A 22,168-nucleotide genomic window follows, 5' to 3' on the forward strand; every position below is an offset into this window, starting at 1 on the left:
CAATTTGAAGTAAAAGAGAGCAATCAGATCCTTCTTGAGAGTCAAAGAACTGCTGATCAGGGAAACCAGGTAGGATTCTGGTAACAAGCCTTGTCCCTGAGGAAGATCCGGATTGCCATTTCAAAGGTGGCTCCCGCGATGACGTCACTTCCGGTACCACCTGCGTGGTCCCCGGGAGCTGTAAACAAGGTGTGCAAGGGTTGGAAGAGCTGTCGGGATGCAGCAGCCAAGAGGAGCAGCAGGAGGCCGTGGCTGCGCTCTCTTTCCACTGCTGAGCATTCTATTTGTGCAGGGTGAGTGCGCCAGCTGGCTGGGCTCCACTTCCGGCTTGGGGGGGTCAGGGAAGATGGTCGCTCTTCCGGTTCCGGGTTGGGGGTCTCGGGAAACCCCCCGCTCGGTTTCTGGGAAGGGCGGGGGTGTGGGAGTATGTTCTTTTCTTTCCCGGCTGGCACCACCTACTGCGGAGAGTTGTTCCGCGGTTGGTCTCGGGGCTCTCGGAGCCTGAGCACCTTGTGTGACTTGACTCTGCCTTAGTGATGCCGCGATCCGAGGAGATCTCAGCGAGCTCAGGCTTGCGGACACTCACGGTTCTCGTATGAGATTATCAGTGATTGTCGGCCAGGGATCTGCGTTGCTGTTACACCCTAGTCAGAAATGGGCAATTCTGTTTGTCCCTGTTGTATTGAGAGACACAATCATGACTGTAGGGACTAGAAAAAGGAAAGGGGCGGGGAGGGAAGGAAAATCGTGATTTGGTAATTTCATTTCAGGGGCTATGAAATAAAACATTTTCGAGAAGTGTGGTTTTTCTCATAGCAGGCATATTGTTGAAGAAAAGGCAAACTGCCTTAGCACTTGATAAACATTCTAAAGTATAAGAAAAGTCACTGGAGTTCTTTTGAAACTCCAATCTTTAACTCTTTGTCAGAAGTACAGTGTTGACATAATGACTATATTGTAAGATTTGGATAATTTTGCTTTCATGTTATCCCAAATTTCAATCCAGACTAATTAGCTTATTTTGATGTGCAAATATTTCCTGATTATTTTTTCTGTATGTTTGTGTTTTCCTAAGAAATAAAATGCTAGTATAGCTAGAATTAGAATGAATTGTATTATTTCTCAGCAAATAATGGGCATTTCTGAAAGGGGTCTTTAATATTTTATAAATATGAACACATTTAGGTGACGAGTCTCATCAGGTAAGGCGAGGAGGTTTTCATTTATCTGGTGACTAATCTTCACGCTGCCAGCACACTCCCTGATCCCTCCCAGCTACCCGTGTCATCTCAAGTATCCAGTTTTTCATCCAAGTTCTTTTTGCAATAGAGTCAGGCTACTGTCACTTTAGATAAACTCTCTCTCTCTCTCTCTCTCTCTCTCTCTCTCTCTCCTCTCTCTCTCTCTCTCTCTCTCTCTTTCTTTTTTTTTTTTTTTGATTTTTCGAGACAGGGTTTCCTGTGGCTTTGGAGGCTGTCCTGGAACTAGCTCTTGTAGACCAGGCTGGTCTCCAACTCACAGAGATCCACCTGCCTCTGCCTCCCAAGTGCTGGGATTAAAGGCGTGCGCCATCAACGCCCGGCTCAGATAAACTTCTCTCTCTTTCTCTTTCTCTCTCTCTCTCTCTCTCTCTCTCTCTCTCTCTCTCTCTCTCTCTCTCTCTCTCATATACACAACATGGATGCTGGGGGAGAAATGTTCAAGTACCAACCCCATTGAGAAAAAATTGTAGAAATGGTGGTCTTTTTGTAAACCTAGTGTCACTTCACATAGAAGAGCAGGTGTCAAATCTAGCAGAACAAATGGTTCAAACATAAGTTAATTTTGGGGGACTGGTAAGATGGATCAGTGGGTTAAAGTGCTTGCCATGAAAGCCTAAGGACCTGGTTCCATCTCCAGAACCTACATACAGGCAGAAGAAGAGAACTAACTTAATTAACAGAGTTGCTTCTGACATACATACATACATACATACATATGTGCATACATTTTTTTCTTTTTGAGACAGGGTTTCTTGATAGCTTTGGAGCCTGTCCTGGAACTAGCTCTTGTAGACCAGCCTGGTCTCAAATTTACAGAGATTTACCTGCCTCTGCCTCTGCCTTCCAAGTGCCAGGATTAAAGGCATTTGCCACCATGGCCTGGTTATGTACACACATTCTAATTATGGTTTTAAGTCATTGATCTCTGGGTATGTCTTGGATAGATTTGTATTCCTCTGCCACTCCTCTAAGTCTTCTGGGATAGTTTTATATTTTGCCTTAAAAACCAACCAACCAATCAACCAACCAAGGGAGCTGAAGAAATGGTTCAGCAGTTAAGGTCACCTGTTGCTGTTTCACAGAATCTGGTTTGATTCCCAGCATCCAGATGGTGGCTCACAATGGTTTGTGATTCCAATCCCAGGGACTCAGATGCCCTCTCTGGCTTCCAATGACACAAGACATGCAAGTTCTGCACAGGCATACATGCAGGAAGAACACTCAGACACGTAAAATAAAAATAAAGGTTAAAAAAAAAGCACAGACTTGTTGGTATGCAGCTCACATGCTTATTCATCTATTAAATATACAGTTATAAAATCATCATTAAAACCAATTTTAGAATATTTTCATCACCCCAAACAAAAATCCCACACCCATTCCTACCTTCCCACTGGCTCTGGAAACCCTAATTTACTGTCTTTACTTACACCTTTGTCTATTCTGGGCATTTCATACAAAGTAAATCGGGTGTGCCCCTTTGTGACTAACTCTTTTTTTGGGTTTGTTTGTTTTTGTTTTGTTTTGTTTTTCGAGACAGGGTTTCTCTGTGGCTTTGGAGGCTGTCCTGGAACTTGTTCTTGTAGACCAGTCTGGTCTCCAACTCACAGAGATCCGCCTGCCTCTGCCTCCCGAGTGCTGGGATTAAAGGCATGCGCCACCACCGCCCGGCTGTGACTAACTCTTTTCACTGAGCATGTTTTCAGTGAACCATCTGTTGTTTGTTTGTTTGTTGTGTCTCTTTTGAATCTTAGGTGATAGGCTTTGCTTTTCCACAGTGTATATTTGCTATCCTTCTTCAAAGATAGAACCCCTTAAATTGTTATCTTGTTTGAATTGACCTTAAGTTGTAAATCTGATCCTGCTTATTTCAGTTGGCTAGGTATATAGAAATGATAGACTGGGGCCTGGGGATGCAGCTCAGTTGGTAGAATGTTTGCCTAGCTTGGATGAAACCTTGGATTCATTCTCCATTATTGCAAAAACAGGGTATTGGTGGTGCATGCCTGTAGTCCTAGCACTAGGAAGGTGGAGGAAGGAGGGTGAGAAGTTCAAGGTTATCTTAGGAAATGTGACTCTAACCTGAGAAACATGAGACCCTGTCTGAAACAAAAAAGAGAGAGACTAAGACTCTGTGGAGAGCTGGCTGAAGGAACTACTACAGAAGTTCTGATTTTTTTGTTGTTGTTTTGTTTGTTTTTGTTTTTGATACAGGGCTTCTCTGTGTAACAGCCCTAACTGTCCTGGAACTTGCCCTGTAGACCAGGCTGGCCTCGAACTCACAAAGATCTGCCTGCCTCTGCATCCCAAGTGCTGGGATTAAAGGTGTGCGCCATCACTGCCCGGCTTAAGGTTCTGATCTCTAACTCTAACTCAGATCTTGTCTTAGCTCTAAAGCAGGTATTGGCAGTCATTTCCAATAATGGAACGAGAGTGAACATTTTAGACTATTCGGGCACTTGTGCAGGCACCTGTTCTCCACTATATCTTCTGAATCTCTGCCAAGTGTGCAAAAGTAGCCAAAGACAAACCTGTGTAGTTGCATTCTAATAGAACTGTGTTTACATAAAGATGTTGAAATGTTTTAGCTGTTTGCTGGAAGACCACTGGAGAGATTGATTGGACAATCTGGTTACCCGCAGGGCTGAGAGCAGGGTCACTGCTAATTATTATGAGTTTGCTGCCTTCTGAGTTTGCTACAGTCGCCATCTGCTCCCACTTGACTCATGGGTCGTAGATTGCCAATCCCTGACTTACGGTTCTTAGGTATCGAAGACATCTAAACTTACCCAGAATTGGACTCATGCCCTCCCCTACAAGCCTGGTTTCCCTCTTTCAGTGGCTTTTCTAAGTAGAAACTGAAAGTCATTCTTGATACCTTCCTTCCTTTTGGCATTCATTTCTTATGGGGGCTGTCTGTACATCTGGGTCATATTCTTTTCCTCCATTAGTACACCGGTCCAGTCTAGAAGTGGTTATCAAGTACTGATCTTTTCCAGAATGGGTACAGACAGAAGCATCCAGAGAGGTGTTGAAAATCCCACGAGGAAGGCGATGGGGAGCGAATGAGTGAGAGTGAACACGTTGTCCTTACACTAGTAATCATGGTGACCCTGCCTGCCTTCTTCCCTCTGAAGTTTTGCCCTGGTGGTGCTTGAATTTTGTGGGGGAAATGACCTTTCTAAATCAGGTGTAGTCATGGCATATGTGCTTGGGTAGTCTTGTGTGATGGGGACTTCAGAGGAAGAGCAAAGAACTTCAGGGAATTTGGGCTGGTATTTGAGCTGTGATGAAGATGTGTGAATGTTGGGATATGGTGGAGAGCAACTCTGGCAGGGTAGTAGGAATGGGGAGATCCTTCCAGACAAAGATATATTCAAAGAAAAGCAGAGAGACATGAAAGGACCCAGTATCTTTTGGAAATGACTGGACAGTCCGGGCACAGTGAAAGGGATAGGATAGGTAGTTGGCAGGTGTCTGAGACAGACTATTCCTGTTTAGGTTTTAATCCACAGCTCAGCAGGGAGTTAGTTCAGAATTTTTAGTATGTGTGGTGCCCACTTTAATAATAATTGTTAATGTTTGCTAAAAGTTTTGATCTTAAGCGCTCTACTAAGCATTCTTAGTGTACACTTAGTACACTTAGTGTGTATTTATTTGTTTGCTCACTCATTTATTGTGGTACTAGGGAGAGAACACAGGGCCTCACATGTTTCACCAGAGCTGTATCCAGGCCTGTATATGTTTAAAGTCTACTGGATGTTCACAGTGATCCTAGGAGGATTACCCTTTCCATTCGCCAATGGTGCAATTGAAGCCTGAGCAGGTTAGGGAACTGTGGCCAAGCTCTCACAGCCAGAAGTCAGATGGGCTAGAGCTTGGTGCAGTTATGGCTAAGTTCAAATCTATCCCTTTAAGCTCTATATTGAACTTATGTTTTAGGCTAAAAACATAGGGTGAGGAACCTGTGTAATTTGTGGGTTCATTCTATCTTTCTGGTTTTAGATCTGAATCTCCAGTGCTGAATAGGATTTTTCTTCATGTTGATGTGTCAGGAGTAATTGAGGGCTTGAGAATGAAGGCGTTTTTTCTAGCACAGGAATAAACATTTACGAAGGCACACAAGAAATGGCAAGTTTAGCATGGCAGTCGGAGAGGATGCTATTTGAGGAACCAGATGGCCATCACCTGTGAGGTGGGACAGACTCTTATTAAAGGCCTTATTAGTGAGCTCTGTCCTGGTCTCCTCCTTTCCGGAGGAATGTGACCTGACTAGATTGTCCAGAGATGGGTGAGAAAATGATTCAAAGCTGTCAGAGGTAAGGTACTGGGACAATGACTCAGATGTGCCAGCCGCAGGAAAGGTCGAGAGTCTGTAGGAGAAAGAGGAGGTGATATCAGCAGGTCTGGGGTGTTTGCTTGAGGTAGGTAGGCTTTCTGGGTGTTGTATGGGTTGTAACTCATTTAATCCTCACAGTGACCTAGAGGTAAGCCCCATTATCTGCCAGGATGAGCAAACTGAAGCAGTAAGGTAACTGGTTGAGCTGCTCAGAGCCAGCAATAGGGCTGGGGTTTGAACTCAAATCTGGCTTAGTCATCTTTGTGTTCAATCATTACCCCATCCTGCCTGTGCCAGAAGGACCACTGGATTTTGGGGCAGGGTGTGGATTTGCTCTTTTCTGAAATCTTGTTATGCACTTTGCCCTTAGCTACCAGAAGAATCTTAGATGAGTGAGGTAGAGAAGGAAGCAGGAAAACTGAAGGATAGCGTTTTAATTTCCTAGAACAATGCTCTCCAGTGGGAGATGTCTTTTTATTTACTGCTTTCCCAATAGCATGTGGTTGGAAGAAAATGCCAGGTTTGTTCGTTCTCTCCCCCCTCCCTCTCCCTCTCCCTCTCCCTCTCTCTCTTTCCCTCTCTCTCTCTCTCTCTCTCTCTCTCTCTCTCCTCCCTCTCCCCCTCTCCCTCTCCTTCCCCCTCTCCTCCCTCCCTCCCTCCCTTGCTTCCTTGCTTCCTTCATTTCTTGTGGAAAGATGGAGTATCAAAGTTGGAATGAGTGGTTTTAGAAAGACCACACTCTGTAGGATTAAAAAAAAAAATGGTATCTTACTTTTACATTGTAGAACACACTTAATTATTTTTTCCTATCCATAATTTACTTTCACTCTTTTCTTCTCTCCTCTTTTCTTTTCTTTTCCTTTCTTTCTTTCTTTCTTTCTTTCTTTCTTTCTTTTTTCTTTCTTTCTTTCTTTCTTTTTTTGATGCTGAGTATAGAACCTAGGGCCTTCCAAGTTAAGGCAGGTGCTCTTCCATTGAACTACACCTCCAGTCAGTCCTCCATAATTTACTTTTAATAGATCTATGATTCACTAGCTAGCTTTGAGAGGAAGCCTAGCTGGGTGTGGTGGTATATGCCTGTAATCCTAGGTCTTGAAGGTTGAGTCAGGAGGACTGTGAATTTAGGCCAGACTTGGCTACTACATAGCAAAGCCCTGTCACAAGAAGGAGGAAGAGGAGAGGAAGGAGAGGAGGAGGAGGAGGAGGAGGAGGAGGAGGAGGAGGAGGAGGAGGAAGAGGTGTTAGAGAGAAGGACCAGCAGTTTAGAGCACTTACTGTTCCGGAGATACAAGTGTTCCCAGTAGCCACATGTCTCACAAACACTTGTATCTCCAGCTCTAGGGGATAATGCCTCTTGCCTCCATTGGCATCAGCACCCCTGTGGATGTGCCCATATACATATATACAAATAATGAAATAGAATAAAAATGTTTCTTAAAAAAGAAGAGCTGGGGGAGGGCCAGACTAGATATAACACTTCAGGACAGTTTAAAATATAAATTTCCTATTTGTATTTTCTATCTTCATTTTGCTATTGGTTGAATAGCTAGTAGTTTCATCATGCTGTGATGATAGTGTGTTTGGTTGAGTCTCTCTCTCTCTCTCTCTCTCTCTCTCTCTCTCTCTCTCTCTCTTGAGACAGGGTTTCTCTGTGGCTTTGGAGGTTATTCTGGAACTAGATCTTATAGACCAGGGTGGTCTCGAACTCACAGAGATCCACCTGTCTCTGCCTCACGAGTGCTGGGATTAAAGGCATGGGCCACCGCTGCTTGAGTCTCTTAGGCCTTATAAAAGCTGCTGTATTTCTGGAGCATGTGGGGGTGTGTGTGGGTGTTGGGGAGGGCACAGGATGAGAAGTGGGCATTGTTGTATTTTAGTTACTATGGGCAACCCTTCCTTGTTTGTATTTAATTTAACTGCCAGCCTGTGTTTGGAAAAATGCTAGTGTGATTAGATTTTTAATTTTTACTCAACTATTTACTATGATTTAAGACTATAAAATGATACAAATGTTATTAAAGATTAATGGATCTTAACTCCTTGCTTCTCATAGATTTTGTCTGAAAATACATTGGTGGCTCTGGCATTTTGGGGAGATCCCTAAAAATGATGCAAAGCATCTATAGTGTTCACGCACTTTTGCATAATCCAACAGAACATATGCATTGTAAGTGTTTGGGCTTGCTTCCATTAGGTGTGCATACCGTCCTTTCTTTGGAGATAAGTGCAGATGCCCATGTCCGAGGATATGTTGGAGAAAAGATCAAGCTGAAATGTACCTTCAAGTCGTCTTCAGATGTCACTGACAAACTGACCATAGACTGGACATATCGCCCCCCCAGCAGCAGTCGCACAGAATCTGTAAGTGTGGACTATCTAGAAAGTTTCTTTGAGTGCCTGGCATGGTGGCACACACCTGCAATTTCAGCACTGGTGAGGTAGGAAGGTCAGGAATTCAAGGCCATCCTCAGCAACATAGCAGGCTTAAAGCCAGCTTGATCTACACTTAAAAAAAGAAAGAAAGCCGGTGTCCTTGTTCAGGGAATAAAGACTCCTGCTCTGCAATCCTGATGACTTGAGTTGGATTCCTGACTCCATGGGGGTAGGAGAGAGCTAACTCTCAAAAGTTGTCCTCTGATTTCTACACTTAAACCATAACACTAGTGTGCCTACATATACACCGCACGCAACACCCCGCACGCACACTACAGTTAAGTTTAGAAAATGAAATAAAAGTAAATAGGTCTTTGGAGTGAGCCAGGCTTCTGCCCTGTGATATTTGTTTAATCACACACTGCCTCTTACTCTGCCATGTAAGACTCTTACACATTATCTCCAAGGAAAAAAATGGTCAGAAACCAAGAGGAAATGTGGTTTAATTTGGTTGCCTTGTTGTTTCCTTCTGTGTAGTGTTACAGCTTCATTTTAAATCTGATATACTAAAAAAGGGCATTTCCAGGACGTGGGCTGGAGAAGTTCCCCACTCACGTCACTGACATCCTTTCTCTGAAAGCTGCTCCCACCCTGCTGTCTCCGTGGGTGTGTCTGTCTGAGACTCCCACACTCTAGATTTATCTTGGCTTCTCCTCTGGCGGTGTAAACGTCTGCAGTGATTTATGTAGTTGCCTTTGAAGGAACTGGTGGCACCTTGTACTGGTGACAGATGTCATCGGTGACAGATGGTCATGCAATATTAGAAGCAATATACTTTAGTCACACATATAAAACACATTTATGGTTCAAGTCCCATTATGGATGTTTAATTAGAGATTACAATGCTGTAAAAACCCTTTCTCTTTACAGTTCCATCAGTTGCCTTGGTTCAGGATGGGCGCTATTTAAGGATCTATTTGAATGTTGGGGCTGGAGAGATAGCTCAGCAGTTAAGAGTACTGACTGCTCTTCCAGAGGATCTGGGTTCAATTTCCAGCACCCAAATGCTGGCCCACAACCTCCTGTAATTCCAAGGGAATCAGATGCCCTGTTCTGACCTTCCTGGGCACTAGGCATGCACTACTAAGGCACAGACATACATGCAGGAAAAACACCCATGCATTTAAAATAAAGTAATCTTAAAAATGTGAGTGTCAAAAAATGTGAGTGTCATAGCCATATGTAAATTGGATTTATTTTCTTTAATTTTACTTATTGATTTATTTGTGTATGCATGCTACTTTGAGTATATGAAGGTCAGAGGACAACTTGCAGAATCCAGTTCTTTGCTTCCACTACTTGGATCGTGGCAATGAACTCAGGCCTCCAGCTCAGTGGCAAGGTGCCTTTACTCAGTGAGCCACCTCACTGTCCCTAGAGTGGATTTTAGAAAGTGTTCTTTATTCTGTTTTCCTCCTTTGGAAGAAAAATTGCCTTTCATCTTAGTGAATACATTTTGAATTGTGCGTTAGGAGCTGTTGCCGAGTGCCATGGTGTGGAGGGGGTCAGGTCACTGTGGTGAAGGGAGACAAGGCTGGAGTCAAGGTTCCTGTTGCTTTAGATTTAAAATAGTTCACTTTATTCTGACTTGTCAGGAGGCCATGGCTGACCTTATTTGGCTCTGCCTCCTTGTCCAAAAGTGGGACAAAGTGAGCAGTAGGGAGCTTCTTGGGTCAGAAACCTTATATGCAGACAGCGCTTCTCCTGGAGTACTGTTCTGTGAACCCAGTCAGACAGCACTGGAATCAATGGCATTTAAGAGTCTTGTAACTCAGGGTTTGGGGGGAAGTGGTTAATTTGTCAGGCTTACTAAGGAGTGGGGATTGTGGGGCACTAATTTAACATGTAATTTGTGAGTTAGACTAACCTGGAAGGTACACAGCAGGCCTTGTTTTGTCAGTGAGGAAGTTTTAAGCTTTTTATCCTGATGATCGATGGCTTTTGGAGACAGGTTTGTTGCTCTTTGCCCCAGTCTGTTCTTGAACTTAGTGTATATCCCAGGCTGGGCTCATATTCACAGCACTCCTCCTGCCTCAGGCTCCTGAGTACTGGGAGTGCCGGCACACACCATCATGTTGCCTTCTGTCTCCCCCTTTGGAACACTTGTCACAATCATGTTCGTTTTTTACTGTCTCTATTTACCGAAATGTAAGCTCCATGAGAACAGAGGCCATGCCTGTGTGGCACCCACTGCCTCCCATTCCTTCACACATCGGGAACATGGAGGGTGTGCTGAGTATCTGGGGAGTGAATTCTTGATGAAATTAACCAGTGAGTGAGTCAGCATCTTCTCTGAGGAATTGCTCTTCGAAATTGGGTAATTCGGTGGTTGGAAATGCCTGGTGTCCTAAGCGGGAAGGTACCAAGTAAACAAAGAAAGAGGGAAGCCTCCTGTCTTGCATAAGAGTCCTGTTGATTATCATACCTGCCTGTCACTCCTTCAGGCATAAATATGTGCTTTTGGTGACCAAGTGTTCAATCACCAAGTCCAAAGCAGTATCACCTTAATACAGCACATATTCACTGTGTGCTTATCAGGTATTTGACGTGGGCTTGTATTAACTGCCACTGGAGATAAACCGAGAGAGATTGGATTGTATTACACCTGCCCAGTGACTTGGAAGATGAAAATCTTCCTTTTGTCACCTGCTAATTGTGTGCCTTTGAGTAACTTGCTTCATGTTTGGATTTGGGTCTCTTTTCTCTTCCTGTTTTCAGAATAGTTACACCTGTGAAGTTCAGAATAGTTACATCTGTGAAGTTCAGAATAGTTACACCTGCCTCGTATGCTTTGGTGATGTTATAAGGGCCAAATGAGTAAACAGTGAAAGTCATTTGCAAACCATGATAAGCACAAACACTGGGTGTTACTCTAGAGTAGTTTCCCTACTTTGATGCTATGGACGTCAAGCCTGTGGGACTGTCTAATGCACTGTGGAAAGTTTAGCAGCGCCCTAGACTTCTACCCACTAAGTGCCTGAAGCACACACCCCCTAGTTGCAACAACCAAAGTTCACCAAGGAAACAAACAACCTGATTAAGCAGCAGGCAGAAGATCTGAACAGACATTTCTCAAAAGAAGCAGTATCAGTGATCAGATATATGAAAAATCTCAGTGCCTGCAATTATAAAGGAAATAGAAATAAAACAGTAACGAGATATCACCTCACAGACTACCAAGAAAAGCTATTATGAAATAGGCTAATTATGGGGCTGAAAAGATGGCTCAGAGGTTAAGAGTATACACTGCTCCTGCTGAAGACCAGAATTTGGTTCCTAGCACCATTATTGGGGTGGCTGACAGTGGCCTGTAACTCCAGCTCCAGGGGATTTGATGCCATCTCTGGCCTCGGTGGGCACCTACACTCATGTGCACGCGCGCGCGCACACACACACACACACACACACACACACACACACACACATGCATAATGAAAAACAATAAAAATAAATCTTAAAAAGACAAATTACAATAAGGTTCAGTACAGGTTGGAGAAAATTGAAATTTACTAATGTAAATAATACAGCTAATTTAGATGATGTTGTGGCAGTTCCTCAAAAAACAAAAATAGCTGCAAAATGTAGCTTAGTGGTAGAGCTTAGCATGCACAAGACCCAGGGTTCAAGTCACAACACCACACAAAAAAGCCACACTGTACTCCATAAATACACACAGTTATTATTTGTCAATTAGAAATAAATAAATACAATTTAAAACTTGGTGGGAAAAAAAGAATCTGTCCACATTGTCAAATGTTTTGTGATGATAATGTTGCCCCTGCTTGAGAGTCATTACCTGGGGGCTTTAGGAAAAATTTAGAAGAAAGTTCTTGTTTAGATCTCTCTCTCTCTGTGTGGGTCTCTGTGTGTATATGTGTACAGGTGTGTGTGTGTGTGTGTGTGTGTGTGTTAACATATGAAGGTGTCCTCAGAGGCCAGAAGTGTGGAATCCCCTGGAGTTGAAGTTACAGATTATTGTGAACTGCCTGATGTGGGTGCTGGGAACTGACCCCAGGTCCTCTGGACAGACATTGATCTTAGCTCCTGAGCCATCTCTCCAGCCGTAGAAAAGATCTAAAGGTTGAGATCCCAGATACTCTCTCATCAGTATTTTTTCTGATCAGTTTTATTAACCTGTCTTTCTAAGAGAGAGGTGAGAAAAGCATTAAAAACAAAACAAAACAAAACCAATTGGGGGGGAAATAAAACCCCTTTTTCACAATTCTTTTTAATTTTGGATCTACTCAGCTTTTCATTTCATTGCATTTTCCAAGTTAACCTTTTCTTTTGTGGCATTGTTTTTTTAGATTTTTCATTACCAGTCTTTCCAGTACCCAACTACAGCGGGCACCTTCAGAGACCGGATTTCCTGGGTTGGAAATGTGTACAAAGGGGATGCGTCCATTAGCATCAGCAATCCCACTCTAAAAGACAATGGGACATTCAGCTGTGCTGTGAAGAATCCTCCAGACGTGTACCACAATATCCCCCTGACAGAGCTCACAGTCACAGAAAGGGGTAAGCAGCTCACTGCCAAGCTCCTGCAGTGCTGTGACTTGTCTGGTGTTTTCAAGGACTTACCAGTTGCTTAGAGGATCACTATGTCGAAACTGTTGTCTTCACATGCATGTTAAGATTGAATTTTAAAACATTTATTTTTATTTATTTTGTATGTGTTGGCATGTGAACACTCATGGTATATTATGTGTCTGGAGGTCACCAGACAGCTTGTGGGAACAGCCTTTGCTGGCTGAGCTATCTCAATTTTAATTTTGAAAACGGAATATTCTCTTCCAATGTTGTCATAGTTTCTGCATTGTCTTTTTCATTGTATCTACAGGTGACCAAATGTCTTGAGGAATGCTGAGCAGTCCCCCCAATTTAATGCTTACGTGTGATGTAGAGGTCACTGCAACTGTCCTTTTGGGTTCATGCTGCAGTTACGGGACTGTTTGTGTAAAGGGCGCTCCCTCTAAGAATGGGCAGCATTCCGTTTCTTTTACGCTACAAAGAGCAGCAGTTTCCTTCTCCTGTGGAGATGAGGTTATGAAAGACTTTTTCCAAAATATCACTGTGGTGACTATTATGTGTTATTTGAGCTTGAAACTGGATTTGAGTCAAAGACATGGCGACACATTATGAGTCATTATAATTGCCATTTCTTGGGGCCTCCCTCCCTCCTTTATTTCCTCTTGCCTGCCTGCCCTGCCTTTTTTACCCTCTCTCCTTCCCTGCTAACCTTTTTCCTTGTCATAATCATCATCTGGTTTGACAATAACCCATTGCAAGTTTAAATAATCATACTGCTGGCAGGAATAGATTTCATTTTTCTAGAAGGCAGTTCAGTAGTAGAAGTCATACTTGTTAAAATAATGTTCCCTTGAAAATATATTCCCTACAATTCTACTTTAAAATTTTATCTTAAGATACAGATCTAAACACTAGGACTTATATACAAGAATGGCCATTTTAATATGACTTGTAGAGTCAAAGAATTTGTAATAACGTGAATGTTCAAAGTTAGAGGATTGATTTGCTAATTGATTCAGTATGGTAGAGTACTCTATCATATTCAGAAGGCTTGTTTTTGTTGTTGTTTGTTGTTTTTTGGGGGGGGGCAGAGCTTCACTATGTATCTCTGGCTGTCCTAGAATTTACTTTGTAAACTACCAGGCTGGCCTTGGACTCATGGAGATTACCTGCCTCTGCCTCCCAGTGCTGGATTGAAGGTGTGTGCCACCACCATGCCCGGCTTGAAAGACCTTTATAATCAGGACCTTTTTAGTCACATCAAAACATGTCTCATACATTAAGCTAAAATAATGTGAAAAAATAGGACTTCTGCTTTTACATGTGTCCTGCCTCATATGTGCTTTTAGACTCCTGGAAAGAAGAATGAACTGGTAGACAGCAATGTGTTACTCCTGGGTGATGGAATTATGTGGACATGTTTTGTGTCTTGTATTTTTTATATTTCCTGTGATACATTTATTCCTTTGGTAATTAGAAGCATGAGCAAAGGCAGGGATCAGAAGAGGCCTGGGCCTGACCTGAAGTCAAAGGCTGCAGGTGCACAACCCTCTCTTGGTTTTTCCTGCAGGTTTTGGCACCATGCTGTCCTCTGTGGCCCTTCTCTCCATCCTTGTCTTCATCCCCTCGGCTGTGGTGGTCATTCTGCTGCTGGTGAGAATGGGGAGGAAAGCAACGGGGGCTAAGAAGAGGAGCAGGTCTGGCTATAAGAAGTCTTCCATTGAAGTTTCTGATGAGTAAGTTTCACCAGAGTCCCTAACAGTGAGCCCAGCTCCTTTTTACAGCCCTGTGAGGCACTGGGGGCAGCGCCTGCACTCCATATCCACATACCTTCCCTCCCAGGCTGACGTTGGCGCCAGTGGTGAAATTTCATTCCAAATGGAATAGTTCTATGAGGGTACCAGGGGGAGATTAGAGTGACATTTGTGGGCATTGACATGGAGGCAGGGGAGTGACACGAACCATAGTGTACAGCGCTGTGGCTCTGCACATACATTTTGAGCATATAACTCGTCTCTCAACAGTATATGTGTAAGCTATGAGGGAGGTTTTGAGAATAGCCTGAAGGGAGAAGGAAATTTAAATATAAGCATGTGTGGTTCTTGGTCAGCAGATGCTCTGAAAGGGGTAAATGGATGTGGTTACTGCCTTAGTAGCTGTTCTAGTGCTGGGAAGAGACACCATGACCACTGCTTCTCTAATAATGGAAATCATTTAATTGGGGCTGGCTTATAGTTGCTTAGTCTATTATCATCATGGTAGGGAACATGGCGGTGGTCATGGTACTGGAGAAGCAGCTGAGAGCTACATCCTAATCTGAGGATAGAGATAGAGATAGGGACAGAGACAGAGACAGAGACAGAGATATATAGGGAGGGAGGGAGAGAGAGAGAGGCTGAATGAGAGAGAGAGAGAGAAAGAGAGAGAGAGAGAGACTGAGCCTAGCATGGGCTTTTTTAAACTTTAAAGCTCACCCCAGTGAGGTATTTCTGCCAGCAAGGCCACACCTCCTAATCCTTTTAATCCTATCAAGGAGTTCTACTTCTTGGTTACTAAGCATTCAAATATATGAGCCTATGGAGGCCATTCTTATTCAAACCACCACAGTTTGAATAAATAATAAATCAGAATAAATAAATAAATAAAACAGTAATAAATCAGAAGCATTTATTACTTATTAATCACCAATGGGCAGGCACAATCCAGTAGTTTCCCAGGAACAGTTTTAGTTTTTTGTTGTTTGGATAAGCATTGCAGATGGAAAGAGATCCTGGCACTCGGGAGCCACAGAATACTGTGTGTTATATCTCGAATGGGAAAATATTCTGGCAGTTGGGAGCGAAGGAATACCACAGGTCACAGTAAGCATAGCAGCTTGCAGCCCTGCTCCAGGTAAAGGCTTCCCCAGTTTAACAGCTCTGCTCTGTCAGGGGAGGGTTCCTGGGTGAAGTTGTTACAGTTTGGATCAGGTCCCTCAGAGAGTAACAACACAGCTTTCTCCAGTCAGCTGGCTGCTCAGCTCTGGAGTGGCTGCCTCTGCCAGGGTGGAAGAAGACAGGCTGAGAGCCACAAGTTGGACAGGCATAGAGTTTATATAGGGATTCTTAGGAGGCAGAGTTTTATAGGGATTGGTCAGATTTCAGTCCCTGAGTTCAGATTGGCTAGGTCTCATGCTCAGGGATTGGTTGGTTTTCTGCCCAGGTTCAGGGTCAGATTTAGCTCTGGTTTCAGGGACAAAGTATGTTTCTTTGACTTGTCCTTTTTAGCTTTTTTGGCTCTAATTTTAGGGCCAGAGTGTATTTCTTTCACTGGCTCTGATTCCAGGGACAAAGTGTGTTTCTTTAGTACTGGTCTCAGGGTCAGGATGCATTCCTTTGGTTCTGGTTGCAGGGCCAAAGTGTGTTTCTTTGACTGTGCTCAGGGTTGTGTTTCTTTGGCTGGCCCCCTTTCTCTGTGGCTTTGGAGCCTGTCCTGGAACTTGCTTTGTAGACCAGGCTGGCCTCAAACTCACAGAGATCTGCCTGCCTCTGCCTCCCAAGTGCTGGGATTAAAGGCATTCACCACCATCGCCTGGCCAGATTTACCTTTTTTTGTTTGTTTGTTTTGTTTTGTTTTGTTTTGTTTTGAGACAGGGTTTCTCTATAGCTTTGAAGGCTGTCCTGAAATTAGCTCTGTAGACCAGGCTGGCCTTGAACTCACAGAGATCTGCTTGTCTCTGCCTCCTGAGTGCTGGGACCAGATTTACTTTTTAAAAGGAATAGAACTGTACATTAAATCTCGGTAGCTGGCGTGAGGTACACACCTTTAATCCCAGCACTCAGGAGGCAGAGGCAGGCAGGTTTCTGTGAGTTCCAGGCCAGCCAAGGATACATAGTGAGACCCTCTCTCAACAAAACAACAGCAACAACAGCAGCAACAACAATTCTGTGATGTTTCCGTTGTCTGTGAAAAGACTCCTAACCTAAGGAATGAGGGAGTCTTAACCTTGGCAAGTTCTAAATTTTTCTTTCTGTCTGTGTGTTTATTTATTTACTGGGGAAAGATTTCCCTTTTCAAGGAGTCTGAAACACACACACACACACACACACACACACACACACACACACACACACACAAAGACTTATTGGCAAAAATAATATCTATTTCTAAGCATGGTATATAAAACACTCTGGGGTCTGTTCCCAAGTCACATTGTTTCCATCATTTGCTCTTCAGCTTATGTTTTTTTTCCTCCTAGATATACTATAGTCTCGTGTGTGTGTGTGTGTGTGTGTGTGTGTGTGTGTGTGTGTGTGCGCGCGCGCGCGCGCGCGCGCACGTGCACGCATGCACTCGCACTCATGTCTGTCTGTCTCTACGTGTCTATCCATCTATTCGTCCATCCACTTTTTCCTCCTGACCCCCTTCCCTCTCTTGTTTGTCTGGAATCTTTCTTACCCTCCAGGACCAAGGTGAAATTTCTGCTTCTTATTACACTCCTTGAGTCCAGGACAGAGACCTGGTCCCTCCCTGCCCTGTGCCCATGGCAGTTCCACCCTAACTGTCAGAACTTCATCGTATGGTATTACAGTACACATTACAGTAGCTCTTACATTTCCCACTCATCAGAAGACCAGGTTCTCTTTTCCTCTGTTCCCACCCTAGCGTGGCGCCCCAGCCAGACTGGTGCTCAGTACCTTCCTGAGTGAATGATGGTGACTAGCTATTTATCTAGCACTTGCTGGGTGTTCTGCCACATGTCTCATGCACATTTATTTATTACTTATTCCTAACGACTCTCTTTAAGGGTCGGCTATAAAACCACTCATGTGATTCCAGTAACTGAGCTTGGAACTGTCCCCTGTTCTAAGGACAGTGACAATTATGTTTTGCTTTGTGTTCTTTCCACAGCACTGATCAGGAGGACAACAACGACTGTATGGCCAGGCTTTGTGTCCGTTGTGCGGAGTGTCTGGTAAGTTCCCTGTTTCTTCTGTTTGGTATTTTCTCTTCTTCTTGCCAGCACAGGAAAGTATGAACCAGAGTCCCTGGGAACACCTACCAATTCTCAAGTTGATTTTTTTTTTTGAAAAATAAAATTTAGATTTTTTTTTTAAGTATAAGAGTGCTATGCATGCGTGTTTGTATACCACCAGTATGCCTGGTGTCTGCAGAGGTCAAAAGAGGATGTTTGACTGCCTGAAGCTGGAGTTACAGATGATTGTGATCCACCATATGGGAGCTTGGGTCCTCTGCAAGAGCAAGAAATGCTCTTAACTGCTGAGCCATCTCTCCAGTCCTCATTTAAAAATTACATTTGTTTATTTATGCTGCGGTGATTGCATGGAGTCAGAGGACAGTTTGTGGGACTTGGTTCTGTCCTTTTACCACGTGGGTCCCAGGGATGGAACTTAGGTCATCAAGCTTGATGTCAAGCTCCTTTACCCACTGAGCCATCTCATCGGTCCATGATTTTATTTTATTTTATTTTTTTGTCTCATGGGTGTAGAACTGTGTTCTTAAGTTAAGAAAGAGGGCTGTGTAAGGTACTGACTGATAAATGAACAAAAAACCAAAACCCAAACCAACCAACCAAACAACAGCAACAACAAAAATCCCCAACCAACCAACCAACCAACCAACCAAACAAACAAAAATATTTATTTGCATTAAATACAGCCTGGTATACTGAGTATTTTACTGTTTTTTTTTTCAAAAAATTGTTTATGCCCCAATTTAAGAAAAAATGCTATTTCACCTGCATGTTAGAGGATGTGCAAGAGTTTTTCAGGCAGAGAACGTTGTCCTTGAAGAGTGGGAAATTTTAATCTGTTCATCTCTATTTTGTAATCACCTAAATTGGTACATATGGCAAATGTCAGATGCCAATAAATAACCATTAAATGAATTAATACAAGAAATGTGGATAATAACTGTCTCTTACTTTGTGTTATCAAAGTATTCAAACTCTGGAGAGTTGAGACAACTTTTTCTCATCTCACATAGGAGGCTCAAGCTCACAAAAGTCAAAGTAATAAGAAGCCCAGTGAGTGACAGGTTTCACTCATCTACTCAAGTGCTGAGGCTGACAGTGGGGACAAAGGACTCAGGAACTGGTGTGCTCCACGTTAGCTCACAAACTGATCCTGAGGCTTCACCAGCTGTGCCACATCAGAGTCTTCCCCTTTTCTTAGATCCCAGGACAGACACAAGCCTGAGTCAAGGCCAGGTTGTGTTTAATGCAGATAAATATTGTAGAAACAAAGCAGAAAAAGAGTTGGCTAAAGGGCTGTGGTATTTGATAGGATGTTTATGGTCACCCTTGGTAAGATGGCATTCGAGAAATTTCCTAAGAGAAACGAGCAGCTAGCCACACAGCTTCCTTGGGGGAGTGTTTCTGGAAGAGACTGTGGATGCAAGGGCTCAGCAAGGGGCCAGTGTGGAAAGCAAGAGAGGAAGGCAAGAATGAAGTCTGTTAAAGAATCAATACAGCATCTAGATCTTGTAGAGGGCTGAACTCTAAATGAAGTGGAATCCATTTTAGAGGGGATTTGAAGGGAAGTACTATGGACTGATGTGTGTTTACAAAGAGTCAGTCTAGCTTGTGTGTTGAGAGTGACAGCAAGAGACCGAAGCAGGATCAGAGAGCCTAGTTAGTAGGCATTAGCCATAATCCAAGTGAGAGACATCTGTGGTAGAGATGGTGAGGAGTGGTTGTATTCTGTATTCTGGCTTGAAAGTAAAGTCAGAAGAATTTCCTGGCATTTGTTTTTAAAGATAAAAAGGAGAAGCAGGGATCATTCCAGAGGTCTTGGGCAATTAGTAGAATAGAACCAACATTTTCTAGAGCAATATTTAAAATGTTTTAACTAAAACTTAAGATTTTTATTTTATGTGTTTGAGTATTTCGTCTGCATGTGTATCTGTGCACCATGGGCATACAGTACTCACGGAGGCCAAGAGGGCATCAGATACCCTGGAAATTGATGGTTGTGAGCCACCGTGTGAGTGCTGGGAATAAAACCCAGGTTCTCTTAACTACTGAGCCCTGGAAGTCAAACCCAGGTCTTTTGGAAGGGCAGAGAATGTTCTTTATTACTGAGTCATCTCTCCAGCCTCAGAGCAAGACTTAAGACTAAATCAGGAGTTGAGTTTAAACATATTAAGTTTGAAATGTTCAGTGGGCAGTTATGTTTTCAGAACAGAGGCCTAGTCTGGAGATATGACTTAGGAATCGTTAGGAGATAGAGACTGATGGAGATATGTCTATCAAGAAAATAGGTGTGTATATATGTAGGAGAGGCCAAAGAACTGAGCCTGGAGTTCTCCTAGGCTTCTAGACAAAGAGGAATTAGCAAAAGAGGATGAAAAGAAAAGGGATGACCTTTGAAGTTGAAAGACCACCAAGAGAGTTTGATATCTTGGGAGATGGGGAAGAAAATTTTCCAGGCACTGGTAGTTTCTGTTGTTTTGGTGATGTTGAGGTTACTGGTGACCTTGGCAAAAGTAGCTCCACTGGGATAGTGAGGGTGAAAGGGGCAAGAACCATCACAAAGGTACATTGGAGTGAGTGAGTGTAAATAGCTTTCCTAAGGTAGGATGCAAAGAAACAGGGCAATGGGTAGAGAGTGCTGTGTGTTGAGTTGCTTTTTATGATGGGCGAAATGGATCACATTTCTATGCTGTTGTGGATGATCCAACGGAGAAGGAAAAAATGATGCTACAAGAGGGGGCGGGGATAATTGCTGAGTTTACACTGGGAGGTATCACAGGAGGACATAGTTGCTGTAGATAAAGGCATAAGGGCAGTAGAGAAAATCTGGTCATGGTGGTGAACGCCTTTAATTCCAGCACTCGGGAGGCAGAGGCAGGTGGATCTCTGCGAGTTAGAGGCCAGTCGTGTCTACAGAGAGAGTTTCAGGACAGCCCTGCACATTCTGCTGTAGGCAAGCATCTTTTCTGGCATGTTTAGGTTCTAAAATACACTCATAAAGAGAGCCATTGGGGCTTCAAAGCAGTAATCAGCCTGCTAGACACATTGTGTTGAGGTCCTGTGATGCTCCATGGAACTTAGGTGTGCTATCAGGAACATGCCACCATTGTTACCCCAAGCAAGTTTCCATTTGGAGACCCCATACATATGGTCTTTACCTGTAACTGGCTGTGGCATTGTAGTGCACAAACATCTGCCATTCTTGCCCCTCTAGGATTCAGACTATGAAGAGGCGTACTGACGAAGTGTGTGTGTTGGAAGAAGTGTTACCTAACAGCAGGAAATACCCCATTCCCCTGGCCAGGAGTGCCACTGGTGGGGACAGCAGTGACAGAAGAATCTGAAGGTCATCAGTGAAGACTTTAAGGACCATTTATTTATTGAAGAAGTGTTCATTTTGTATTTATAAACTGTTTGGAAACTTCCAGAAGGGACTCATGCCTTCCCTTCTTAACACGCTCCAACTGAACAAAGAAATTCTTGTCTTGAGCAGAAACACACCCCTTGGTTTACCTTCGCTCTTGAATGTAGTTCGTGTTTTCTTCCAGTTGCCTGAAGGAGAATACTAAATGTCTGTCACTCTGCAATGCCAAACTTGTACTTTTTAATGATGTGGAGCTTGTAGCTTCCTGATGACGTGCCAATGAACATCACACGTGTTTGGGATGGGTATCCTTTGCTTCTTCACCAATGTTTTCTGTTGCAAGTATTCAGTATGAACTATGTGGTTTAATGGTCATCAGTTGTGTATGGGTGGCATGGAGTGTTTGACCCCAATTTTGTTAGACTCAGTAGCCTCTCAAGTTGTAGGCTTGCTTTGACTGGGTCTCTGAAGTATTAAAGTGTTGCCAATTTACAGTTAAGGAACCAAATTTTGAGGTAGAGTAGTGTTTCTCATTTGTCTTGCGAGGTACATTTTGGGCCAAAGAATCTGTTATTTTGTGTTCCTATAGCTGACTAAGTTGTGGTTTCCTCCTTGGTTTCTTAAGTCAGAGGTAAGAAATGCCTCTTGAGAAGGTTTTTAGGAGAGACTTATGAAATATTTTTTGTAGTCCTTTGCTTTAAGTCTTTCCACTTTTCTTGTGTTGTTGTTTAGAACTTCTAGTTCCAAGTTGCAATAGCAATGGGCACATTATTGTGTCTGAAAGCTGGTTTTCTCAGTACTGGAGATGAGGAAGTGAGATTGCACAGAGCATCTCCTTTCTCTTCTCTCCATGCCTTGTAGCCCACACCACTGCTATACTGTAGCAACTTATTTAAAATTTTAATTTATAGTAGGTTTTCTATAAACCAGTAAGATGTACCTGACATGCCAGGAAGGACTGACCGCATGTGTGCAAACGGCCCTCTCTATGGAGTGACAGGGCTCACTTCTTGATTGTGAGTCACAAATGACCCCTTCCCCAGCCTTGGTTGTTTCAACATGGTGGTCTTATTCATAGTTCTTCCTAAAGTGGCTTGGGAGGGCTCCATATTAGTGTTATAAACTATGTATCTTATAAAAGTCATTCTACTTACCACCAAGATCTTATTTTTGAAACTGGGATCGTTAACTCTGCTTTGAAGATTTGTTAATCTAGCCTGCTGATCCACGAATCTGAGTAGCTGATAAGGGCTGTGATTTACCCCTGG

General features: G+C 43.3%; 1 protein-coding gene across 1 annotated transcript in view; it reads left to right on the forward strand.

The window, feature by feature from the left end:
* The first annotated feature begins 157 nt into the window (after nt 1-157).
* The window catches only part of Mpzl3 (myelin protein zero like 3), a 23,711-nt gene continuing 1,700 nt past the window's right edge, over nt 158-22,168 (forward strand). Inside the window, exons 1-6 of the mRNA XM_027412001.2 lie at nt 158-293; nt 7,796-7,962; nt 12,342-12,552; nt 14,135-14,300; nt 17,455-17,518; nt 20,751-22,168. The exon at nt 20,751-22,168 is cut by the window's right edge and continues 1,700 nt beyond it. Of these exons, the coding sequence (XP_027267802.1) occupies nt 218-293; nt 7,796-7,962; nt 12,342-12,552; nt 14,135-14,300; nt 17,455-17,518; nt 20,751-20,777 (711 nt within the window). The 5' untranslated portion in view covers nt 158-217 and the 3' untranslated portion in view covers nt 20,778-22,168. The remainder of the gene's footprint in view (nt 294-7,795; nt 7,963-12,341; nt 12,553-14,134; nt 14,301-17,454; nt 17,519-20,750) is intronic.

This window comes from Cricetulus griseus, chromosome 4 (assembly GCF_003668045.3).
Source record: "Cricetulus griseus strain 17A/GY chromosome 4, alternate assembly CriGri-PICRH-1.0, whole genome shotgun sequence".
Classification (NCBI taxonomy): Eukaryota; Metazoa; Chordata; class Mammalia; order Rodentia; family Cricetidae; genus Cricetulus; species Cricetulus griseus.